General features: G+C 55.8%; 2 protein-coding genes across 2 annotated transcripts in view; one reads left to right on the forward strand and one right to left on the reverse strand.

Annotated features, from left to right (window-relative positions):
* Positions 1-22: 22 nt before the first annotated feature.
* On the forward strand, positions 23-4,638 carry TMEM141 (transmembrane protein 141). The gene is made up of 5 exons (XM_084650437.1): positions 23-208; positions 921-987; positions 2,891-2,974; positions 3,440-3,547; positions 4,317-4,638. The coding sequence occupies exons 1-5, from the start codon at positions 155-157 to the stop codon at positions 4,394-4,396; spliced, it is 393 nt and encodes a 130-aa protein (XP_084506563.1). The 5' UTR covers positions 23-154; the 3' UTR covers positions 4,397-4,638.
* A 5,075-nt stretch (positions 4,639-9,713) lies between these two features.
* Positions 9,714-17,953, reverse strand: part of ENTPD2 (ectonucleoside triphosphate diphosphohydrolase 2) — a 45,760-nt gene continuing 37,520 nt past the window's right edge. The window contains exons 7-9 of the mRNA XM_084650485.1: positions 17,826-17,945; positions 15,548-15,682; positions 9,714-13,464 (exon numbers count right to left, since the gene is read on the reverse strand). Coding sequence (XP_084506611.1) covers positions 13,261-13,464; positions 15,548-15,682; positions 17,826-17,945 — 459 coding nt within the window. The 3' untranslated portion in view covers positions 9,714-13,260. The remainder of the gene's footprint in view (positions 13,465-15,547; positions 15,683-17,825; positions 17,946-17,953) is intronic.

Here is a 17,953-nt window from a genome sequence, read left to right on the forward strand (position 1 = left end):
CCAGCCCTGCAGATGGTGCTGCTCGCCGGGCCGGGCCGGGCCGGGCGCTCCCTCGCTGCCGGAGGAAGCAGGAAGAGCCGGGCTGGCAGCCGGGGCGGAGGCCGGGCAGGACGCGGCGGGAGCCGGGGGCGCGGTCTAGGGGCTCTCTGCGGCCATGGTGAACCTGGGGCTGTCGCGGGTGGACGACACCGTGGCTGCGAAACACCCGGTCGGTGGCAGGGCCCGGGCTGGGCGGGCGGGGGGGGGGGCTCAGCCCCGGCCCCGGCGGGCGGGGGGGCTCAGCCCCGGCCCTGGGGGTTCGGGTGGGGGGGGCCCGGCGGGGCAGGGGCCGGGGCAGGGCGCACGGTCCCGCGGCGGAGGGGGCTGGTGGCCGGGGGCTCGCGGGGAGCAGATCGGGGCTGTGCGCTGCCCCCAGCCCGGGCCAGGACCTTCCGCTCGGCAGCAGCCCCGGGCTCGAGCGGGCCGTCCGCAGAGCCCGGGGCCGGGGCAGCTGTGGGGTGAGGGGCCGGGGGCAGGACCGGCTCCGAGAGGTAGGGCCGGGAGCAGCTGTCGTTGCCCTGGGCACGGCCGGGTGCAGGTGTCCTGCAGTGAGCAGCGGGGCGGGGGCAGGATTTGCCCCTGCAGGCACTGAGGGACGTTAGCGGACCCCGAGCCGCCCGCTGGCAGGTGCGAGCAGGCGGGTGATGCACCCGGGAGGGACAGGTGAGCTCCCCGGGCAGGTGGCTGGGGCGGAAGCCAGGTGCCGGGGCCGCTCAGCGAGAGGGACCTGGGGGTCGCCGTGGGCGGATCAATGCGGGGCCCAAGGAGAAGCAGGTTCCGGCGCAGCGAGGGAGGAGACTCGAGCCCAGGGTTTCCTTGTTTGTCCTTTTCACACCGTCTCGTCTGCTGCCCCCAACTCCCTTTCCTTGCTGCTGTTCCAGGGGCTGCAGGAATACGCTCTGTGCCAGTCCCACGCGTTCATGAAGGGCATCGGGACCTTTATCACAGGTAGGGTGCAGCGGGCGGCCCTCCTGCTGCTCTGCAGGCAGACACAACCTGTTGGGGCCACTGGGCATCACGGGGCCTGGGGAGGGAGAGGCCAGGTTGAGGGTCTAGGGCACGAACAGCCATCTCCCCCAGCTCGTTGGCTCTCAGACTGCCCATTTGCATCCCCCCAGCTCCCAGCAATGGACCGGCCGGAGCACTGGGGTCTGAGCCAGAGCTCTGGGCATCTTCCTCTCTGAAGGGCTGCCCTCCTCCCTGTCCCCCTGACTCTGCAGAGTTTTGCTGGGTTTAGCTGGAACTGCAAGAGGGACCAGTTCAAAGCCCAGATGCTCAGCGTGACTCCTCCCCGGGGGCCGAGCCTGCAGGCGTCGCACTTCATGCCATGCTCCCATTAGAGCTATAGGCCAAACTGGGTTGGGGCTGTTGGTACCTGGGTGAGAGTCCGTGGGAAAGGCAGGGCACCGCAGGAGTGATTCAGCGAGTGACACTCCTCCCCCAGTGCCCCAGCCTAGCACTACGGGCTGCCATCTTGTGGAGGAGAAATCAAAGCAAAGTCTCATCCATGTGTAACTATCTTCCATCCCATGGGACTTTTGCAGTAGTCAGGGAATTAACCTGGCCACTTTCAGCTGGGTTATTGCATCCTGCCCCCCTACATTTTCCCGCAGCTGCAATTGGCTCTGATATTCGCAAGCGTGTTGTATTAATGGGAGTGTTGTAAGCAAGAGACAAGAAGTAATTCTTCCGCTCTGATTAGGCCTCAGCTGGAGTATTGTGTCCAGTTCCGGGTGCCACATGTCAGGAAAGATGTGGACAAATTGGAGAAAGTCCAGAGAAGAACAACAAAAATGATTAAAGGTCTAGAAAACATGATCTGTGAGGGAAGATTGAAAAAATTGGGTTTGTTTAGTCTGGAGAAGAGACGACAGAGAGGGGACATGATAACAGTTTTCAAGTACATAAAAGGTTGTTACAAGCAGGAAGGAGAAAAATGGTTCTCTGTAACCTCTGAGGACAGGACAAGAAGTAATGGGCTTAAATTGCAGCAAGGGCGGTTTAGGTTGGACATTAGGAAAAACTTCCTAACTGTCAGGGTGGTTACGCACTGGAATAAATTGCCGAGGGAGGTTGTGGAATCTCCAACATTGGGGATTTTTAAGAGCGGTTAGACAAACACCTGTCAGGGATGGTCTAGATCAGGGGTTCTCAACCTTTTTCTTTCTGAGCCCCCTTTCCCCCAACATGTTATAAAAACCTCCACGGCCCCCCTGTGCCACGACTCTTTTTCTGCATATCCAGTAGATTAAAAGCCAGGGCTGGCATTGTGGGGTAGCAAGCAGGACAAGTGCCTGGGAGGCCCTGCAAAGCTAAGTTGCTCAGGCTTTGGCTTCAACCCAGGGTGGTGGGGCTCAGACTTCGGCATCAGCCCCAGGCACCAGTGAGTCTAACGCTGGCCTTGCTCTCTGGCTTATTTTGGCAGACCCCCTGAAACCTGCTCATGGCCCCACAGTGGGCCATGGACCCCTGGTTGAGAACCACTGGTGTAGATAATACTTAGCCCTGCCATGAGTGCAGGGGAGTGGACTAGATGACCTCTCGAGGTCCCTTCCAGTTCTATGATTCTTCACTTCCTGTCCTAAATTGTTACCCTGGAGGGGCTGCATTCAGTGTTGGCTGAAGGGATCCCTGTACTGTAGCGTTAGGAATGCTTGTTCTGTGCTTTGGGGTCTCTGGATGGAAGGCACTATCACTGCCATTTGTTAGATTGCGGTGGTGCCCACTGTGTGCCGGGCACCTTCCAAACCCAGAGGGAGATGCAGCCCCTGCCCGGAGGAGCATGCAAGCTGCAACAGAGAGGTCAGCTGCAGTAACTGCATCCACACTCACGCGGGTCTCGTATTAACAGGCATCGGAGCAGCTTTCGTTCTTCAGAAGCTGATCAACAAGAAGCTGCCCTACCCCCTGCAGTGGAACGTGCTGCTGTCTGTAGGTCAGTCCTCAATGCGCGCTGGGCCTCTCAGGCAGCCCCCATCCCCCAGGGGTTCCATCAGCGGGGCAGGCATGTTACGCTCTTAACAGTCCAAGGTCCTGGGGTTTGCCTGTAGTTCACGAGAGCCAGGAACAGGACTCACAATTCTGTCTTACCAGAGAAGGATCCTCGCTCCCACCTGTGATGTAGTGAAATCCCTGCTTCCCTTTAAAGTGCTCAGACTGACTCAGGCCACCTGCACTCCCCCCCCCCCCCCCCCCACACCAGTGAGCATGTTTGCAGTGACACCGGTGGACTTCCCGGGGATCACTCCTGGTTCACGCGGGTGAGCAAAAGGCGACTCAGAAACCAACAGCCCTTTTCACGCAGCCCCAGTTGTTCTTTACAGAGAGCAGGACCCCACCTGCTGGGACACCTTTGCTTCCCATGGGACTTGGAAACACCCCTGCCTGTTGGTGCTTTCAGTTGCAGGTTCAGTTGCCAGCTACGCCGTGACCAGGATAGAGACCCGGAAGTGTTCCAACCTCTGGATCTACCTGGAGACAGGGCAGTCCCCGCAGGGAGTGGCCAAAGGTGAGAGGCATTCACTGCTGAGGCAGCAGTTACCTGCTGTACTTGGGGCTCCGTGTGGCTGGTTTCACGTGGGCTGCATCTCCAGTTCTGAAGGGTCCTGCCTTGGCTCCACTAGCATCTTGTGCTTTGTCGTTTAACCAAAAATCGCTGTATAAATCCCACACACCTACGAAGCCCAGGCTGGAATTCCAGGCCTTCAGCTCTTGCGCTCGAGGAGAATCCCCCTAATTGGCAGCAGCGCGAGGTCGTTTATCCTCTCTGTGGATCAACTGCTGGAGACGCCATCCCCGAGGCAGCCGCGCACGCAGCCAGTGCAGTGCAATGGCTCCCATAGGCCCCCTGTGTTTGCCACGCTTTTGACACGTCCATGGGTGTCTGAGCGGGTCCTCATCCAAGTTAGGGGCTGTCTCATTGAGGAGGGAGAGATGGTTTGGTTCTGGTTTCGGGTTAATTCCTAGCGCCTCTCCTGGGGGATGGGATGGGATGGAATGGGCTGAGAACCCCCCTACATTAGTGTCCTGGGGTCATGCTGGTCTCTGATCACCTTGTAAGGTGATACTATGACAGCAGGGAGCACAGGGAAACGCACCCAAAAGCAGGTGCCGTAATGATTCCCCTAGACTGCTTGCTGAGTGCGGGTGTGTCTCTGCTGGGGATCCCGAGAGCCTGGTGTGCTGTCTCACTGAGTTACACCACGTGGGGGGTGGGTGTTTTTATCAGCGTTCCTGGCCGGTCTGAGTTCTAAATAGCTTTCTCTCATCTGTTGCAGAAAATCTCCACAGTCCAGATCCCACAGAGAATGCAGAAACGAGGATGAGGAGAAACAAATATGGAGACGACATGGAATAGCTGGGGGAGCCTGGAGCTCCGTCCCGACTCCTTTACGACTTGTACTGTGTGTGACCGGGGCTAGAGCTGCATTGCGACACCTGGGGAGCGAGGAACGTCCCCTCCACTGCCGATTCATGAGGCTCGGGGAAGTGCAGGGAAGGATTTAGGGTGGGATGGAGGTAGGGTGTGCAAAGCCCAGACGGACTTTGTGTGAGCAGCAAAGGTTGGAAAAGTAATACAAATATATAGCTAAAAATGGACATTTTGGACAAAGTGAAGTTTAGGGGTGGTCGGAGAGGGGGAGGTATGGGGGTACAGAGAAGGGGGAGGTATGGGGGTAGCATGTGAAATCACTGTGTGGGGGGTGGCAGCAGCTACTGCAGGGGAAAGGCTGATGTAAATGCCCAGGGAGGCAGGTATCCCCCAGAGTGGGCTGGAGGATCCCAGTCACGCTGCTGGGCCTGTCCCTGCCCTGGGGGGTCTGTTCTGCCCTCAGTGCTCACGTGAAACGTCCAGTAGCATCAATAGCCTGTACCCTCACTGACTAGGAGAGAGGACACCCCCATCTTTACCGCTGCACTAGCGGGAGTTCTGGGTCCATATCAGGCCATCTGACCCCCGCCCTGAGCCCTGCATCGATATTACCCAAGAACTACGTGGAGAGAATAGTCAGGTTGCAAAGTCAAGTGCTTGGAAGTTTGGAAAAGCCTGAACTAAGGTTGTCTGTGTAAATGAATTAGTCATTTCATCTTCAGAGCAGGGTCTGAATAGCGTGCAGGAAGAGGCCTAGGGCCACTGCACAGCGAGGAGAAGGCTGGCTGTTCCTGAAGTGAGCCCCGGCACCGAAGGAGGCAGGGGTCCTGTGGAAACTGTAGCATGAGAGCAGGTGATTAAAGACGGTCTCGGGGGGCGGGGGGGATTTGGGTTGAACAGGCGACTGTAACTTTGGCGTGCTTTGCAACCTTAGTAATGGTCTGTTAACTCCTGGGCTCTGTTCTTGCGTCGTAGCCACTGTTCTCATTATCCCAGGCTAGGTGCTTTATGCTGGGGCTAACCCTTCCGATTGTCATGGTCTTCTTGCCTCCAGGGGAAGGACAGCCAGTCAGGGACACCACCTGCGACCGGGCCAGCTCTCCTTCGCCCCACAGGAGAGTTCACAGAGGGGAGGGTGTCTGGCCGATATCATTTTCACAAGAGAGGAGGAAGGACCCCTGCAGCTCTGAGCCCACACTGCTCCTTCCTCCCCTGTCCTGAAGTGAAAAGTGTGGGTCTGCTCTTCCTCCCCTGCCTTCTAGACCCACCCAGTTTACACAAGGGGTGAATGGCAAGGAACCTGGGCTGCTGGGCTCTCTTGGCTGCTCCTTTCCCTCTGGCTCTTGGTCCAACCTCCAGGCTCCCTTTCTTGGAAACCCAGACCAGGGAGGGGGAAAGAAGAAGGCCCATGAGAGAACCGGACCAGTGGAAATACGGCACAGTAGCATTGCTCTGCCATGCGTACCAGAACCCCATCAGTGCGTCTTAGACCTGCCACCCCCGTCCCGTGCCCGCACCCCGTGCCCAGCTCTGTCAGTGCCCCTGCAGCCTGCACCTACCGCTTCGATGCCTGCATAAGATGTTCAGGTGGACTCCAGGAACAAGGGCGGGTAGAGGGATATAGCAGCAACATGCCACACCAAGAGCCCGGCACCTGGTGTTAGAATCGGGGGCTCCAGAATTGAGCCCCTGGATTAGACAAGTAAAGGGGCTCCATGATCTGCATTCGCCAGTGCAGGCAGAGTGACACTTAAGAAACTCTACCCCCCACCCCTTGGGAGGAGTCTCATGCCTGGAGGGAACGTGGAGCATAGACAAACCTCACCGAAGGGCTTCTTTGCAGGGAAAACTGCACTGTGGAACTCAAAGTGGCTCAGAACAATCCTGATAAACTAGTTTCCACACAGTGGTTGGTGCAATCCCAGTTTTACGGCCCAAAAGCAATGGTAAGAGCACCTGCCATCCCCCCAACGCCCCCTTCCGTCCAGGCATGGTGCCGTGGCTGTGCCCTGCCTTCATTTCCCACTTCGGGCTGTCAATAGGCTCAGCAGGAGTTTTATTCATTGAGCAGCGCCCCCTTCTGGGGGTCTGATTTGTTAACGGAAATCCAAGAGACCAGAGTTCATAGCAGGGCAGCAGACTCCAGCAGAGTCTATCAGTTCCTCATCCAAGCCCTTTACCTGCCAGGCAATCTTCACGTGGATTCCTTCCCTGGAGCCAGGGCCTGCCGGCTGACTGCACCTCTCCTCCCAGCAGCACCCAGGCTGCGTCTCCTGCAGCTGGCAGCGAGATCTCTTCTCCACGTTCCTTTCCCTGGGAGCTCCTCTCTAACTGACCTTTGGTGGTAGTTTGTCAGGTACAGGGGCTCATTAGCCAGCAAGCCACCTAGGCAGTTACTTACTTACAGGTGGGCTGAGCAGGGCCCTGACTTCCCTTAAAGAGGCCAGCCACCCTGTGACAGCCATGCTGAAAGAACATGAAGGTTGCAAGTCAAGCACTCAAAAAAGTTGGGGAATGCCAGAATTAAGGTTTGCCATGCAACCTTACATCTCTCCCTTTTGTGCACACGTTGTGCTAAAGATGTTAATCACATGATCACATGCTATTTTATCCCCACAGGACCCCAGCCTCATTCAGTGCACAGAATCTGCTGGAAAATAATCAGGGTTGTGTAGGGAGGAGGCTAGTGTCTGTGAGACCCCTGCTGCATTTGTTGCAGAGGCTGGAAGGTGTTTAGTGAATACGGTCAGGATCTGCAGGAAGATGCAGGACGGGCTCTGTCCTGGAGCTCTGGCTTCTAGCCAAGCCTGTGCCACAGAGCTCCTGTATGATGTTGGGCAAGTCACTTAAACCAACATTTTCTGAGATGGCTACTGTGTGGTACCCAGTGTGAGACCAGGGGGAGAGGGGTCTTATTTGCAGAAGGGCTGAGCCCTCCCAGCTGCCAGTGAAGTCAGTGGAAGCGATGCTTTGCCCATGTAAAGTGCTTTAATCTCTGTGTTAGTTCCCCAGGTGTAAAAGGAGGCTAACGCTTCCCTCCCCCCACAGGGGGGTTGTAAAGAAAAATTAATCATGCTGTGTGAAGAGCTCTAGAACTATGAGGAGAGCAGCATAGACAGCCCTGAGGAAACTAACAATCCTGCGTGCCGTGCCGGGTTCGAATGGTGTGCAGTAAATAAGGCCCGGGGCTACACCGTGACCAATGCGGGTAAACAGCGGTACTGACTAGCAACCCATTCAGCCAGCGCCGCCTGTCCTGGGCCCTGAATGAGGCACGGCCCCGTAGAACACAGGCTAGGTGATCGGGGCCCTGAATGAGGCACGGCCCCGTAGAACACAGGCTAGGTGATCGGGGCCCTGAATGAGGCACGGCCCCGTAGAACACAGGCTAGGTGATCGGGGCCCTGAATGAGGCACGGCCCCGTAGAACACAGGCTAGGTGATCGGGGCCCTGAATGAGGCACGGCCCCGTAGAACACAGGCTAGGTGATCGGGGCCCTGAATGAGGCACGGCCCCGTAGAACACAGGCTAGGTGATCGGTTCATTAACACATAGGGTCGAGGGCTAAAGAAAGGCTGCGCCGGCACCCTGGGTACAGCATTTTTTGACTTCACAAGCTTAACAAAAAGTTTAACTGACTGGTTTGGATTGTAAGTATCAGCATTCAGCTTGCGGCCAGGTTGGCCTCGTCATGCGAGGCGCTGTATTCCAGTGACTGGAGTTCCTGCCTCTGGATTCACAGCCTGTTAATTTCACCCCCTTTCGCCTCGTGATGGGTGCTTGGTTCCTGCTGTGACCTCCTCTCTGGAGCTCACGCAGACCCTTTGCCCCCATGTTCCTGGCTCCCCCAGGAAGAAGCCTCGAAGGACTGGGGAGAGATGCAGGGCTCACAATTCCTCCCCCACTGGGCGTAGTCATAGTTTCCCCAATTCACAGCAGTCTGGGTCTGACCCTCCCTCGTCAGGGCACTGAGGGGGCCATTTCCCAGCAGGGCTGTATCTGTGATTGCCCCACCAGGCCTCCCCACTGCATTTTGTGCCCGCTATTTTTCACAAGGCTGCTCTTGCCTTCTCTCCGCTCCTTGGTGCCATGCTCACTGCTGCGCCGATATCGGCCTCCTGCTCCAGCCAGGCTCTGCCCTCCTCTTACAGCCTCTGTTCAGCAACACTCTAGCCCTAAGGTCTAGTGCACCTCAGTGGCAGGACTCCTGGGTTCTGGTCCTAGCCCTGCCACTAATGCATCTCACGAGCTGGGCTAAATCACTCACCCTGTCTTGGCCCTAGTTTATCACCCACTCGAGAGAAAAGACAGCTCACTGCTGAATCACTCCAGATTCAGTTTGACCCAAATGAGAGCCAAATATCGTCTCCCCTTTCCAAACCTCAGGAGACTAAACTCTTATGTGCCCCAGGCGGAGAGGACCGAGGCCCCTGCAATAGCTGGAAACTGATTCAGGTGATGATGCCCACAGATTCCTTGCTCCACACTGCAGAGGAAGGAAAAACACTACCCAGGTTCCTGCCAATCTGATCCGGTGGAAAATTCCTTCCCGACCCCAAATCTGGCCATTAGTGTAACCCTGCGCATGGGGGCAAGCAGCCAGCCAAGCCTCTTGGAGTAGAGGAGTCACTATACCACCGCAGAGGGGTGGTTATCTCAGCTGTTTGTCGCCCATACCAGATGCTTCAGAGGAATGTGAAAAATCCCCAGCATGCATCTGACCATTTGTGCATGGGGAGCAGTGGGGGAGAAATTCCTTCCTGAGCCCTGAAGGTGGCTGGTTGAAGTCCTGAAGCATGAGCTTGGGTTAAATTCATTGTCTTAATGCCGAGCTGCAAGTGTTCCGAGCATGGCGAGGGCAATGCAGAACTTCCTGTTCTCTCCATGGCCTAGAAGGGAGGGTCCAATGCCCAAGTCCCGCTCTGCCAGCTGGGCAGCCACTTAGCTCTTCACAACCCCCTCCCCTGGAGCTACAACGCCCTTTGTACTCCCATGGCAGGGGCATCAGCCACCTCCATCCATTTGCCCACTCTGTACCCCCTGGCTCAGAGCTCCTTTCCCTGGCCCTGACACACACGTCTGCTGTGGGCTGTCTAGGCGTTTGGTACCTTTATGACGGCCCATCTGTAACCCATGAAGACAATTTGCCCCCGTCCTCTTAACTAACAGTGAAGTATTTACCTGCCCCTCGTTGGCTCAGTAGGGCTTTCCAGAAGAAAGAGGGTCTCTTGACAACTTTCTGGTCGACACTTGTTTGCAGGAGGCCCGGGTTTTTAAAAATCCCAAACCAGACACACAATATAACATTTCCATCTTGTTTTAATAAAAGTTTCATGAGCAGAAGAGAGGCAAACTGATGGAGTCAGTAAGGGGCAAGTAATCACCCAACGTTGGCTACCATGGGTCAGGGAGAAGCCTCCTGTTCTCCACTTCTCTTTGCATGGCCAGCCCCGCTATGTGGGTTTGTGCTGCAGAATGGGGTTGTCTACAAAGGAGGAGTAAAGACACCCACAGCGTCATCCCCTCCTTTGTAAAAGTAATCTGGAGGAGTGAGCTGGACCAAGTCTACAACCCGTCCAAGGAACGCGGCCAGATTGTCTGAAGAGCAGAGTCAAAGCTGGCCCTGTTTGTTAGGGGACAGTCATTGGTGGGGACTTGCCATCTCAGCGGCTGGCCAGAGCCCCTGAGGAAAATGAAGAGGTTTGTTAAAAAACACCCACTGTCAGTAAAAACAGGGTGTCCCTAGTAGGTATCTCATTGGGTCTGAACTGCACATTGGAAAAATCCACACTGGGGTTTCAAGTAAAGAACTCTCTTGTCCTGAAGATACGCCCAGAACAACGGCTGTCCAGTTGTCAAATCACAAGAGAACTGCCTCCGTTTGTCTCATTGGCTTGCTAAAAGTGGCAGCTAAAGAGCTGGCCCTCGGACAGCACCATCTCCTCACTGGAAATGGGGCTGAGCCGGGGTGAGCCACAGAAGGAATCAAAATCAGCCAGTGACTGAAAAGGTCTGAGGCACAAAACTTGTTTCAAGACTTTGCTGTAAAGTTGATTGAACTGGCCCTGTGCTGCCCAGCAGACTAAAGCAATTAGAGACCGAGCACCCCCCTTTAGCGCAGTCAAAGCCAAAACCCGTCCTGGGATGTGGTTACAAAAAAGCGATGACTTCTTAGGCAAAGGATACAGAAGCGGAAAGTGAATTTTTTTAGAGCAACAGAGCGTCACTGGTTTAACGTGTGTAAAGTAAAGCAGCAGAGGGATTCGCAGGAATCCGGCCCCTGGGCTGCAGTTCCTATCATGTTTGTTACGTGTATTGGGGAGAAACTCGAAACAACATTAAACTGCGTCACGCAGAGAGTGAGGGTCAGTCTGTGGTACGAGTGTTCAATATTTGTGGACTTAGGGAGGAGATGATTAGCTCTGGGTTATGAGTAGCGGGGAAGGCCATTTTGGTTTAAACTGATTTTTTGTAACTAAGTGTCTAAACTTCCAAACAGTAATCACAGAGTTATTGCTGGGTGTACTCTCCCTACACCATCCCTGCGGTTCTGATTGGAATAGATCTTCCATTGTTGCTTAAATTGATTGGCATGTAACTGGACTGGCAAACTGCAGCATCCCTACCATCTGAGTAGTGAAATAACCTGCTTAGTGAACAGACTGAGGATATAAATTTATTAGTGGGATTATAGTTTGTGATAATTTCACCACTGTGCAATTATATTTAGTATAAGCTCTTACTCTGCAGAGAGCTGATCTTTCCATCCTGATAAGAGAATGTTACACAGTCTTGACATTTCAAATTTTCAAATATTGACCTGGATTTTATCAGCAGCAATTTCTCTTCCACTTCTTTGGAAATGTGTGTATTTCAGCACTCAGAAACAGAAGTGCCAGCTCTGTGCTTTGGCTAAGCCGCACAATATTTTGAGAACCCCCGACAGAGGTGACACCGTCAACTGAGCTCCCCAAAGGCATAACTATCGCATAGGCTGCCTGTTGTCCTTACAAGGGGTGCAATCCTATCCAGTCACAGCAGCTCTGCTGCAAGCTCGGAGCTCTGCCTCAGGAAACGTTTGGAAGAGCTCAGTGTTATACAGTCTCCACCACCCTACCGCTGTCTCGGGGTAGCTTCCCTTTAACAAAGGTTATTTGCTGTTTCATCTAAAATCCTCCTGTGGGTTTACATTGTTACGTTGTTAGTTTTTGTGATCATTAAAACACACAAATCCCTGTCTGATCTTATCTAGAACTAAAGACAGACCCTTCCTGTCCCCAGGCTGATGAGGCTGGGGGTGCAGGGCCGGTGCAATCACTAGGCAAACTAGGCGGTCTCCTAGGGCGCCAAGTGGTTGGGGGCGGTGGCACGGAGGCGAGCTGGGGCACGGGGGTGCGGGGAGGGCCTCCTGCAGCAAGTAACGGGGGGGTAGGGGGTGCACAGGGGAACCGCTCCCCGCCCCAGCTCACCTATGCTCCGCCTCCTCCCCTGAGCTCCGCCCCGCTCTGCTTCTCTCCTTCCCAGTCTTGTGCGCCAAACAGCTGGTTTGGCATCGCAAGCCTGGGAGGCGGGAGAAGCAGTGGCGTGCTCGGGGAGGAGGCGGAGCGGAGGTGAGCTGGGATGGGGAGCTGCTGCACGCAGCTCCCCGGGCCGAGGGGAGGGGGCGGCGGTGGGGAGCTGCCGCGGGGGGGCTCCCCGGGCCGAGGGGAGGGGGCGGCGGTGGGGAGCTGCCGCAGGGTGGGGGAAGGGGGGCAGCACAAGCTGGAAGTTTCGCCTAGGGTGTGAAACCTCCTTGCACCGGCCCTGTGGGGGTGGAGGGTTTGGGTCTCAACATGCCCTGCCCCGGTGTGTCTTAGCTGGCAGCTCAGAGAAGGTCTCAGGGCTGTGCGAGGGAGCCCTGAGAATTTTCTCCATCATGCCAGGGGGGTGGTTTACAATGCTCCCTAAGGTACCCAGGGCACCCCCTGTTGAATTACACACCTGCTCAGGCTCCACCCCCACCCTAAATCTTAAAACTTCCCCCTCGGCAGGCAGGATTGGCTAGGAGCAGCGCCAATTGTAAACAAACAAAAGAGGCCACACACTGTGTTGTGGTCCTAAGAGTGGAAGCCCCCCCAGATTGTCAGAGCCTGTCCTGGGCAACACTGCTCTGCAGAGATGGAGGGGCTTCCCGGGCCTGGGGAGAGCCGAATAGCACTGAGATCAATGGCCAAACTCCCAGAGACTTCCTGGGGGCTGTGATTTGGTCCTTGCTCAAGGAGGATAGTGCAGGTCCATGGATAACACCCAGGACCACAAGTCACAAATTCCCGGGAAGGGATAGGACAGGTCTCCAGGTAGGGGGGCTGGAGGGAAAAGCCTTCCAGAGATGCTTAGGTAAGTAACCCTCTCCACCATGAACCCCACCCCCTTGGATGTGAGTATAAAAACCTCCCTTCCTTTGCACAGAGCCAGTTGCCTGCTGGCTGTTGCTGTCCGTTTACTTTGTGTCTGGTCTCCGTCTGCTGGCAGGCAAAGGAGGATGCCCCGGATCTGGCTATCCAGGCTCTGACGCTGCTCCAGGATGCACCAAAGGGGATGCACTAGGAAACCATTTACATTTGCTCCTCATGCAACTCCCTGGGTGTCAGTTCTCCTCTTCTGTCCGCTTCTCCGGCTTCCAATCAGGGACAAAAGAAAGGCAACAGGACTGGTTTCCCTCAGGGCTACAAACAGGCAGCGGGGAGGGACAGGGCCTCCAGGAAACGCTCACATCTGAAGCATGTAGGATGTTGGGTCACCTGCCAGGATCAGTAGCGCTCATGTCAGCTCCAGGGAGCCATGTCTCTTGGCCTCTTCCGCCCACCTCCTACATGGTGCGGTGCTGCTTGCCGGACCGGAGCAGGCAGAATGCTGTCACCAGTGCCATCAGGATTACAGCCACGAAGAGGAGGATGAGGACAACCCAGGAGCTGTAGTTCGTGCCCTTTCGGAAACCCACTTCGTCAGCCGGGATCATGTTGGTGAGGTTCAGCATGTAGCCCAGGGCCCAGCCGATGGAAGTGTCCCCAGCCTGTGAAAACAGCAAGACAAAGCAGCTCAGAAACTTGCTAGTAACATTGCCTCATGAGGGTATGTCTACACTGCAGTCAGACACCTGTGGTGGGCCCCTGCCAGCTGACTTGGGCTAAGGGGCTCGGGCTAAGGGGTTGTTTCACTGCAGTGTAGACGTTCCGGCCTGAGCTCTGGGACCCTCCCACCTTGCAAGGTCCTAGATCCAGGCCTCCAGCCTGAGCCCAAACATCTACACCGCAGTTAGCTTCTTAGCTCAGGCCCCGTGAGCCAGCTGGCATGGGCCAGCAGCGGGTGTCTAGCTGCAGTGTGGATGTACCCTCAGAGGCTAGGAGTAGCTGCAGTAGCAAAGGGAATCACCCATTGCCCTGCCTGTTCCCTCCACTGCTACTGTGAGTGACCCTCTCCTGGTCTCTCTCATCATCATCAATTCTTAGCCCTCGCTGATCCTGAGATCTGGGAAGGCTTCACAACGGTGGGCAAAGCCCAGCTGCATTGCCAAGGTGGGGCAACGGGAGGCCCAGAAGACCTTTGACCCTCAGCAAGCCAGTGAGGTGAATAGAACCCAGGCGTCCCCGTCCTTTGCTCCATTCCCAGGACCCTGCTGCCTTTAGGCAACCGAACGAAGCAGGTCTGGAGGCCAGTGCACAGCCCAGCGCTCAGCTACTGCCATCCTGGCGGTGCCGGAGGAATAAGGGGAGCACGTGGAACAGAGCTGCTGGTGCTGCTCCTGGGCAGGGCTCCTCCTTCTGCCCTGCTCCCTATGCAGTGCTGCCTGTTTTCTTCGTCCCTGTGGTCTGTTTACAGAGGAACTGGGCTCAGCAGGCCAGATCCTGATCTTTTTTACACCAGAGTAAATCCAGTGTAACTCCACTGATCTCAGTAGAGCCACTCCTGCTTTACACTAGAGTAACTGATATCGAAATCTGGGCTGAGTTTACATCCTCCGTAGTCAGGAGTTATTTTCTCCCTGGGAAAAGGCCGCATGAAGTTCAGCACGATGTGGCCTGTTCCCCGCCCAAGGCTAAAGAGGTGTTTAAGAACATAAGAACAGCCCTACTGGATCAGACCATGGTCCATCTAGCCCAGTGTCCTGTCTCCAACGGTGGCCAGTCACAGAGCTTCAGGGGGAGTGTACAGAACAGAGCAATTCTGGAGAGATCCACGCCTGTTACCTAGCCCCAGCTTCTGGCAGTCAGAGGTTAGGGTCACCCTAAGCATGGGGCTATATCCCTGACCATCTTGGCTATTAGCCATTGATGGACCTATCCTCCGTGAACTTATCTAGTTCTTTTTGGAACCCAGTTATACATTTGGCCATCACAACATCCCCTGGCAGTGAGTTCCACAGGTTAACAGTGTCTTGTGTGATAAAGTCCTTCCTCTTGTTTGTATTAAACCTGTTGTCTGTTAATTTCATCTGGCGACCCCGGTTTTTGTATTGTGGAAAAAGGTAAATAACACTTCTCTATTCATTTTCTTCTCACCATTCATGACCTCTATCTTATCCCGCCTTAGTCATCTCTTTTCAAAAATGAACAGCACTAATCCTTTTAATCTCTCTTCAGACGGAAGCTGTTCCATACCTCCGATTATCTTTTTTGCCCTTCTTTGAACCTTTTCCAGTTCCACTATGTCCTTTTTGAGATGGGGCGACCAGAACTGCACACAGTATTCATGGTTTTATAAGGTGGCGTTGTGATATTTACTGCCTTATTTTCTATCCCTTTCCTAACAGTCCCGAACGTTCCATCAGCCTTTCTGCTGCTGTGCACTGAACGGAAGTTTTCCGAGAACCATCCACAACGTCCCATTGGCCATTTCTCCTCCTCTGAGGCATCTTCTCTAGCTCACAGAAGTAACATCCATTTCAACTAAAAGCAACTGTCCGACCTGGGCACCCGTCAGGATCCCTGTCCCTGCGAAAAGCCTTCACTCAAGCTCATTTCCTGCAGGGATCCTGGCAAAACCCATCAGACTAGGGCTTCCCCATGTCATATGTTGGCAAACAATGAGAGAGACAGACAGCTGCTGCATGGCAGAGCCTGGCTAATGGCGGGACCCCATCTGGGCCAAATACCAACCTTTTTCTGGAAGGCGATGTTGGGGAAAGAGCTCTCATCAAAGTGGTAGCCCTTGGTGATCAGCAGATAAACAAAGTTGGCAACCGTGCAGTAATCCGGCAACCACTTCTCCTGCTTTGGGGCTTTTAGCCACAGCTGGCCACCATGGACGGGGAAGAAAGAGGGGACAGAAAGAAAAGAGATGAGTCCTCCCTGCTCTGGCCCATCAGAATCAGTTATAGACCCTTCACAGGGAGGGGGATCTGGGATGGGGAGGCGCAGGGAAGCTGCAATTACAACCTTCTTCCACCAGGGGCGGCTGTGGCCTCCTAGAATCATCGAATTGTAGAATATCAGGGTTGGAAGGGACCTCAGGAGGTCATCTAGTCCAACCCCCTGCTCAAAGCAGGACCAATCCCCAACTAAATCATCCCAGCCAGGGCTTTGTCAAGCCTGACCTTAAAAACCTCTAAGGAAGGAGATTCCACCACCTCCCTAGGTAATCCATTCCAGTGCTTCACCACCCTCCTAGTGAAAAAGGTTTTCCTAACATCCAACCTAAGCCTCCCACACTGCAACTTGAGACCATTACTCAGGGCAGCGGGCTCATGGGCCAGAGCAGACAGCTGCGGAGATGGAGGGGGCAGAGGCTGCTTTCCTCACAGCACCCTGCCCATGAGGCCAGTTAGGAGGCACAGGATATGTGTGTGTGTGTGTGTGTGTGTTGGGGGGGTGGACGGATGGACAGAGCAGGGCACACAGGGGTGCTGGGGGGGGGTCATGCACATGGGTTCATAAGGGCTAGTCGTGGGGACAGACTCGGGCAGGGACACAGGAGTTGGTGGGTGACAAAACTGAGCCTGGAGTTGAGTGGGGGTGCAGGGCCACATGGGGACTAGGGTTGCCAACTGTCTAATCGCACAAACCCAAACACCATTGCCCCGCCCCTTCCCCATGGCCATACCCCTGCCCCACCCCTTCTCTGAAGCCCCACCTCCCACTCCCTTGCTCTCCCCCACCCTCACTCATTTTCACCAGGCTGGGGCAGGGGGTTGGAGAGCGGGACGGGGTGCAGGATCTGGGCTTGAGGTGTGGAGCTGAGGGGTTTGGAGTGTGGGAAGGGGCTCTGGGCTGAGCCTGAGGGAGGGAGTTGAGGTGCAGGAGGGGGTGTGGGCTCTGGGAGGGAGTTTGGGTGTAGGAGGGGGTGAGGGGTCAGGCTCTGGGAGGGATTTTGGGTGCGGGACGTAGGCTGGGGCAGGGGGTTGAGGTGAGGGGGGTGGCACTTACCTTGGGCAGCTCCTGAAAGTGACCGGCACATCTGTCTAGCAGTGGCTACTAGGTGGCAGGGCCAGGGGTCTCCACGTGCTGCCCCAGCCCACAGGCACCACCCCAGCAGCTCCATTGGCCACAGTTCCCTGGCCAATGAGAGCTGTGGAGTCGGTGCATGTCCCTGTGGCCCCTGGAGGAGGCAGGGGGTTCCCATGTGCTGCCCCTGCCTGCAGGCTCTGTTTCTGCAGCTCCCATTGGTCTGCCTTAGCCCTGCTGCGCCGCCGGACTTTTAGCATCTAAAATCTCCCAGTTTGGCATCAGTAGCCTCTGGGAGATAGGGCCTGATTCCAGGAGACTCCTGGTGAAACTGGGAGGGTTGGCAACCCTAGTGGGGACAGCGGGTAGTGGGGGTGCAAGGACACATGGGGATGGGAGGAGTGGGGGTGGATGGACACACGGGGATGGGAGGAGTGGAGGCATCTGAGTGGGGGTGAAGGGACACACGGTCTCCTCCCCCATCTGACCTTGGCCTGCCAGTTGAGGACGAGGCACCGAGTCAGCCTGGCCACAGTGTGGCAGGGGAAGGAGGCAGAGCAGTGCAATCTGGACCTGCTGCCTCTCTGCTCAGCCACCAGCCAGCTGCCCACGTCCAGCCATGCCATGCTGCCGCTGGTCCCTGGCCCACCACTTCAGGTGAACCCCAACAGGCAGGGGATGGACCTGGCCACCGGGGAGCCAGTCTGTGGGGCATGGTGGGGATGGAAGGGAATTGCCCCCAGAGGTTCAAGTCGAGACTGAGGACATCTGAGATCTGTCCTGTATTTTTGAAATACAATGTTGGCAGCCCTACTGCAATACCAAGGGGTTGGAGACATCCTAGCCCAGTCCTGAGTCCTGGAGCTTGTGAGATATAACAGGATCCGCAGCCCATGCTATTTTGGCTGCAGGCCTATAGGGCACGGAAATCCAGGCTGGCCTCCTAGATCGTCTGACACCCATTAGACTAGCCCTCTGCTGCCAGGGCACTCACCTCGGTCCAGCTGGCACTGCAGATGGCTTCGGCAGCAGCGTTAAGATCATCTGGTGAGGCCACGCGTCTCTTCATCACTGTCTGGATAAAATCCACCGTGTAGAAGAAGGCAGAGAAGGCCTGATGCC

The sequence above is a fragment of the Lepidochelys olivacea genome (assembly GCF_965140295.1).
Source record: "Lepidochelys olivacea isolate rLepOli2 genome assembly, chromosome: 16".
NCBI classification, from domain to species: Eukaryota; Metazoa; Chordata; order Testudines; family Cheloniidae; genus Lepidochelys; species Lepidochelys olivacea.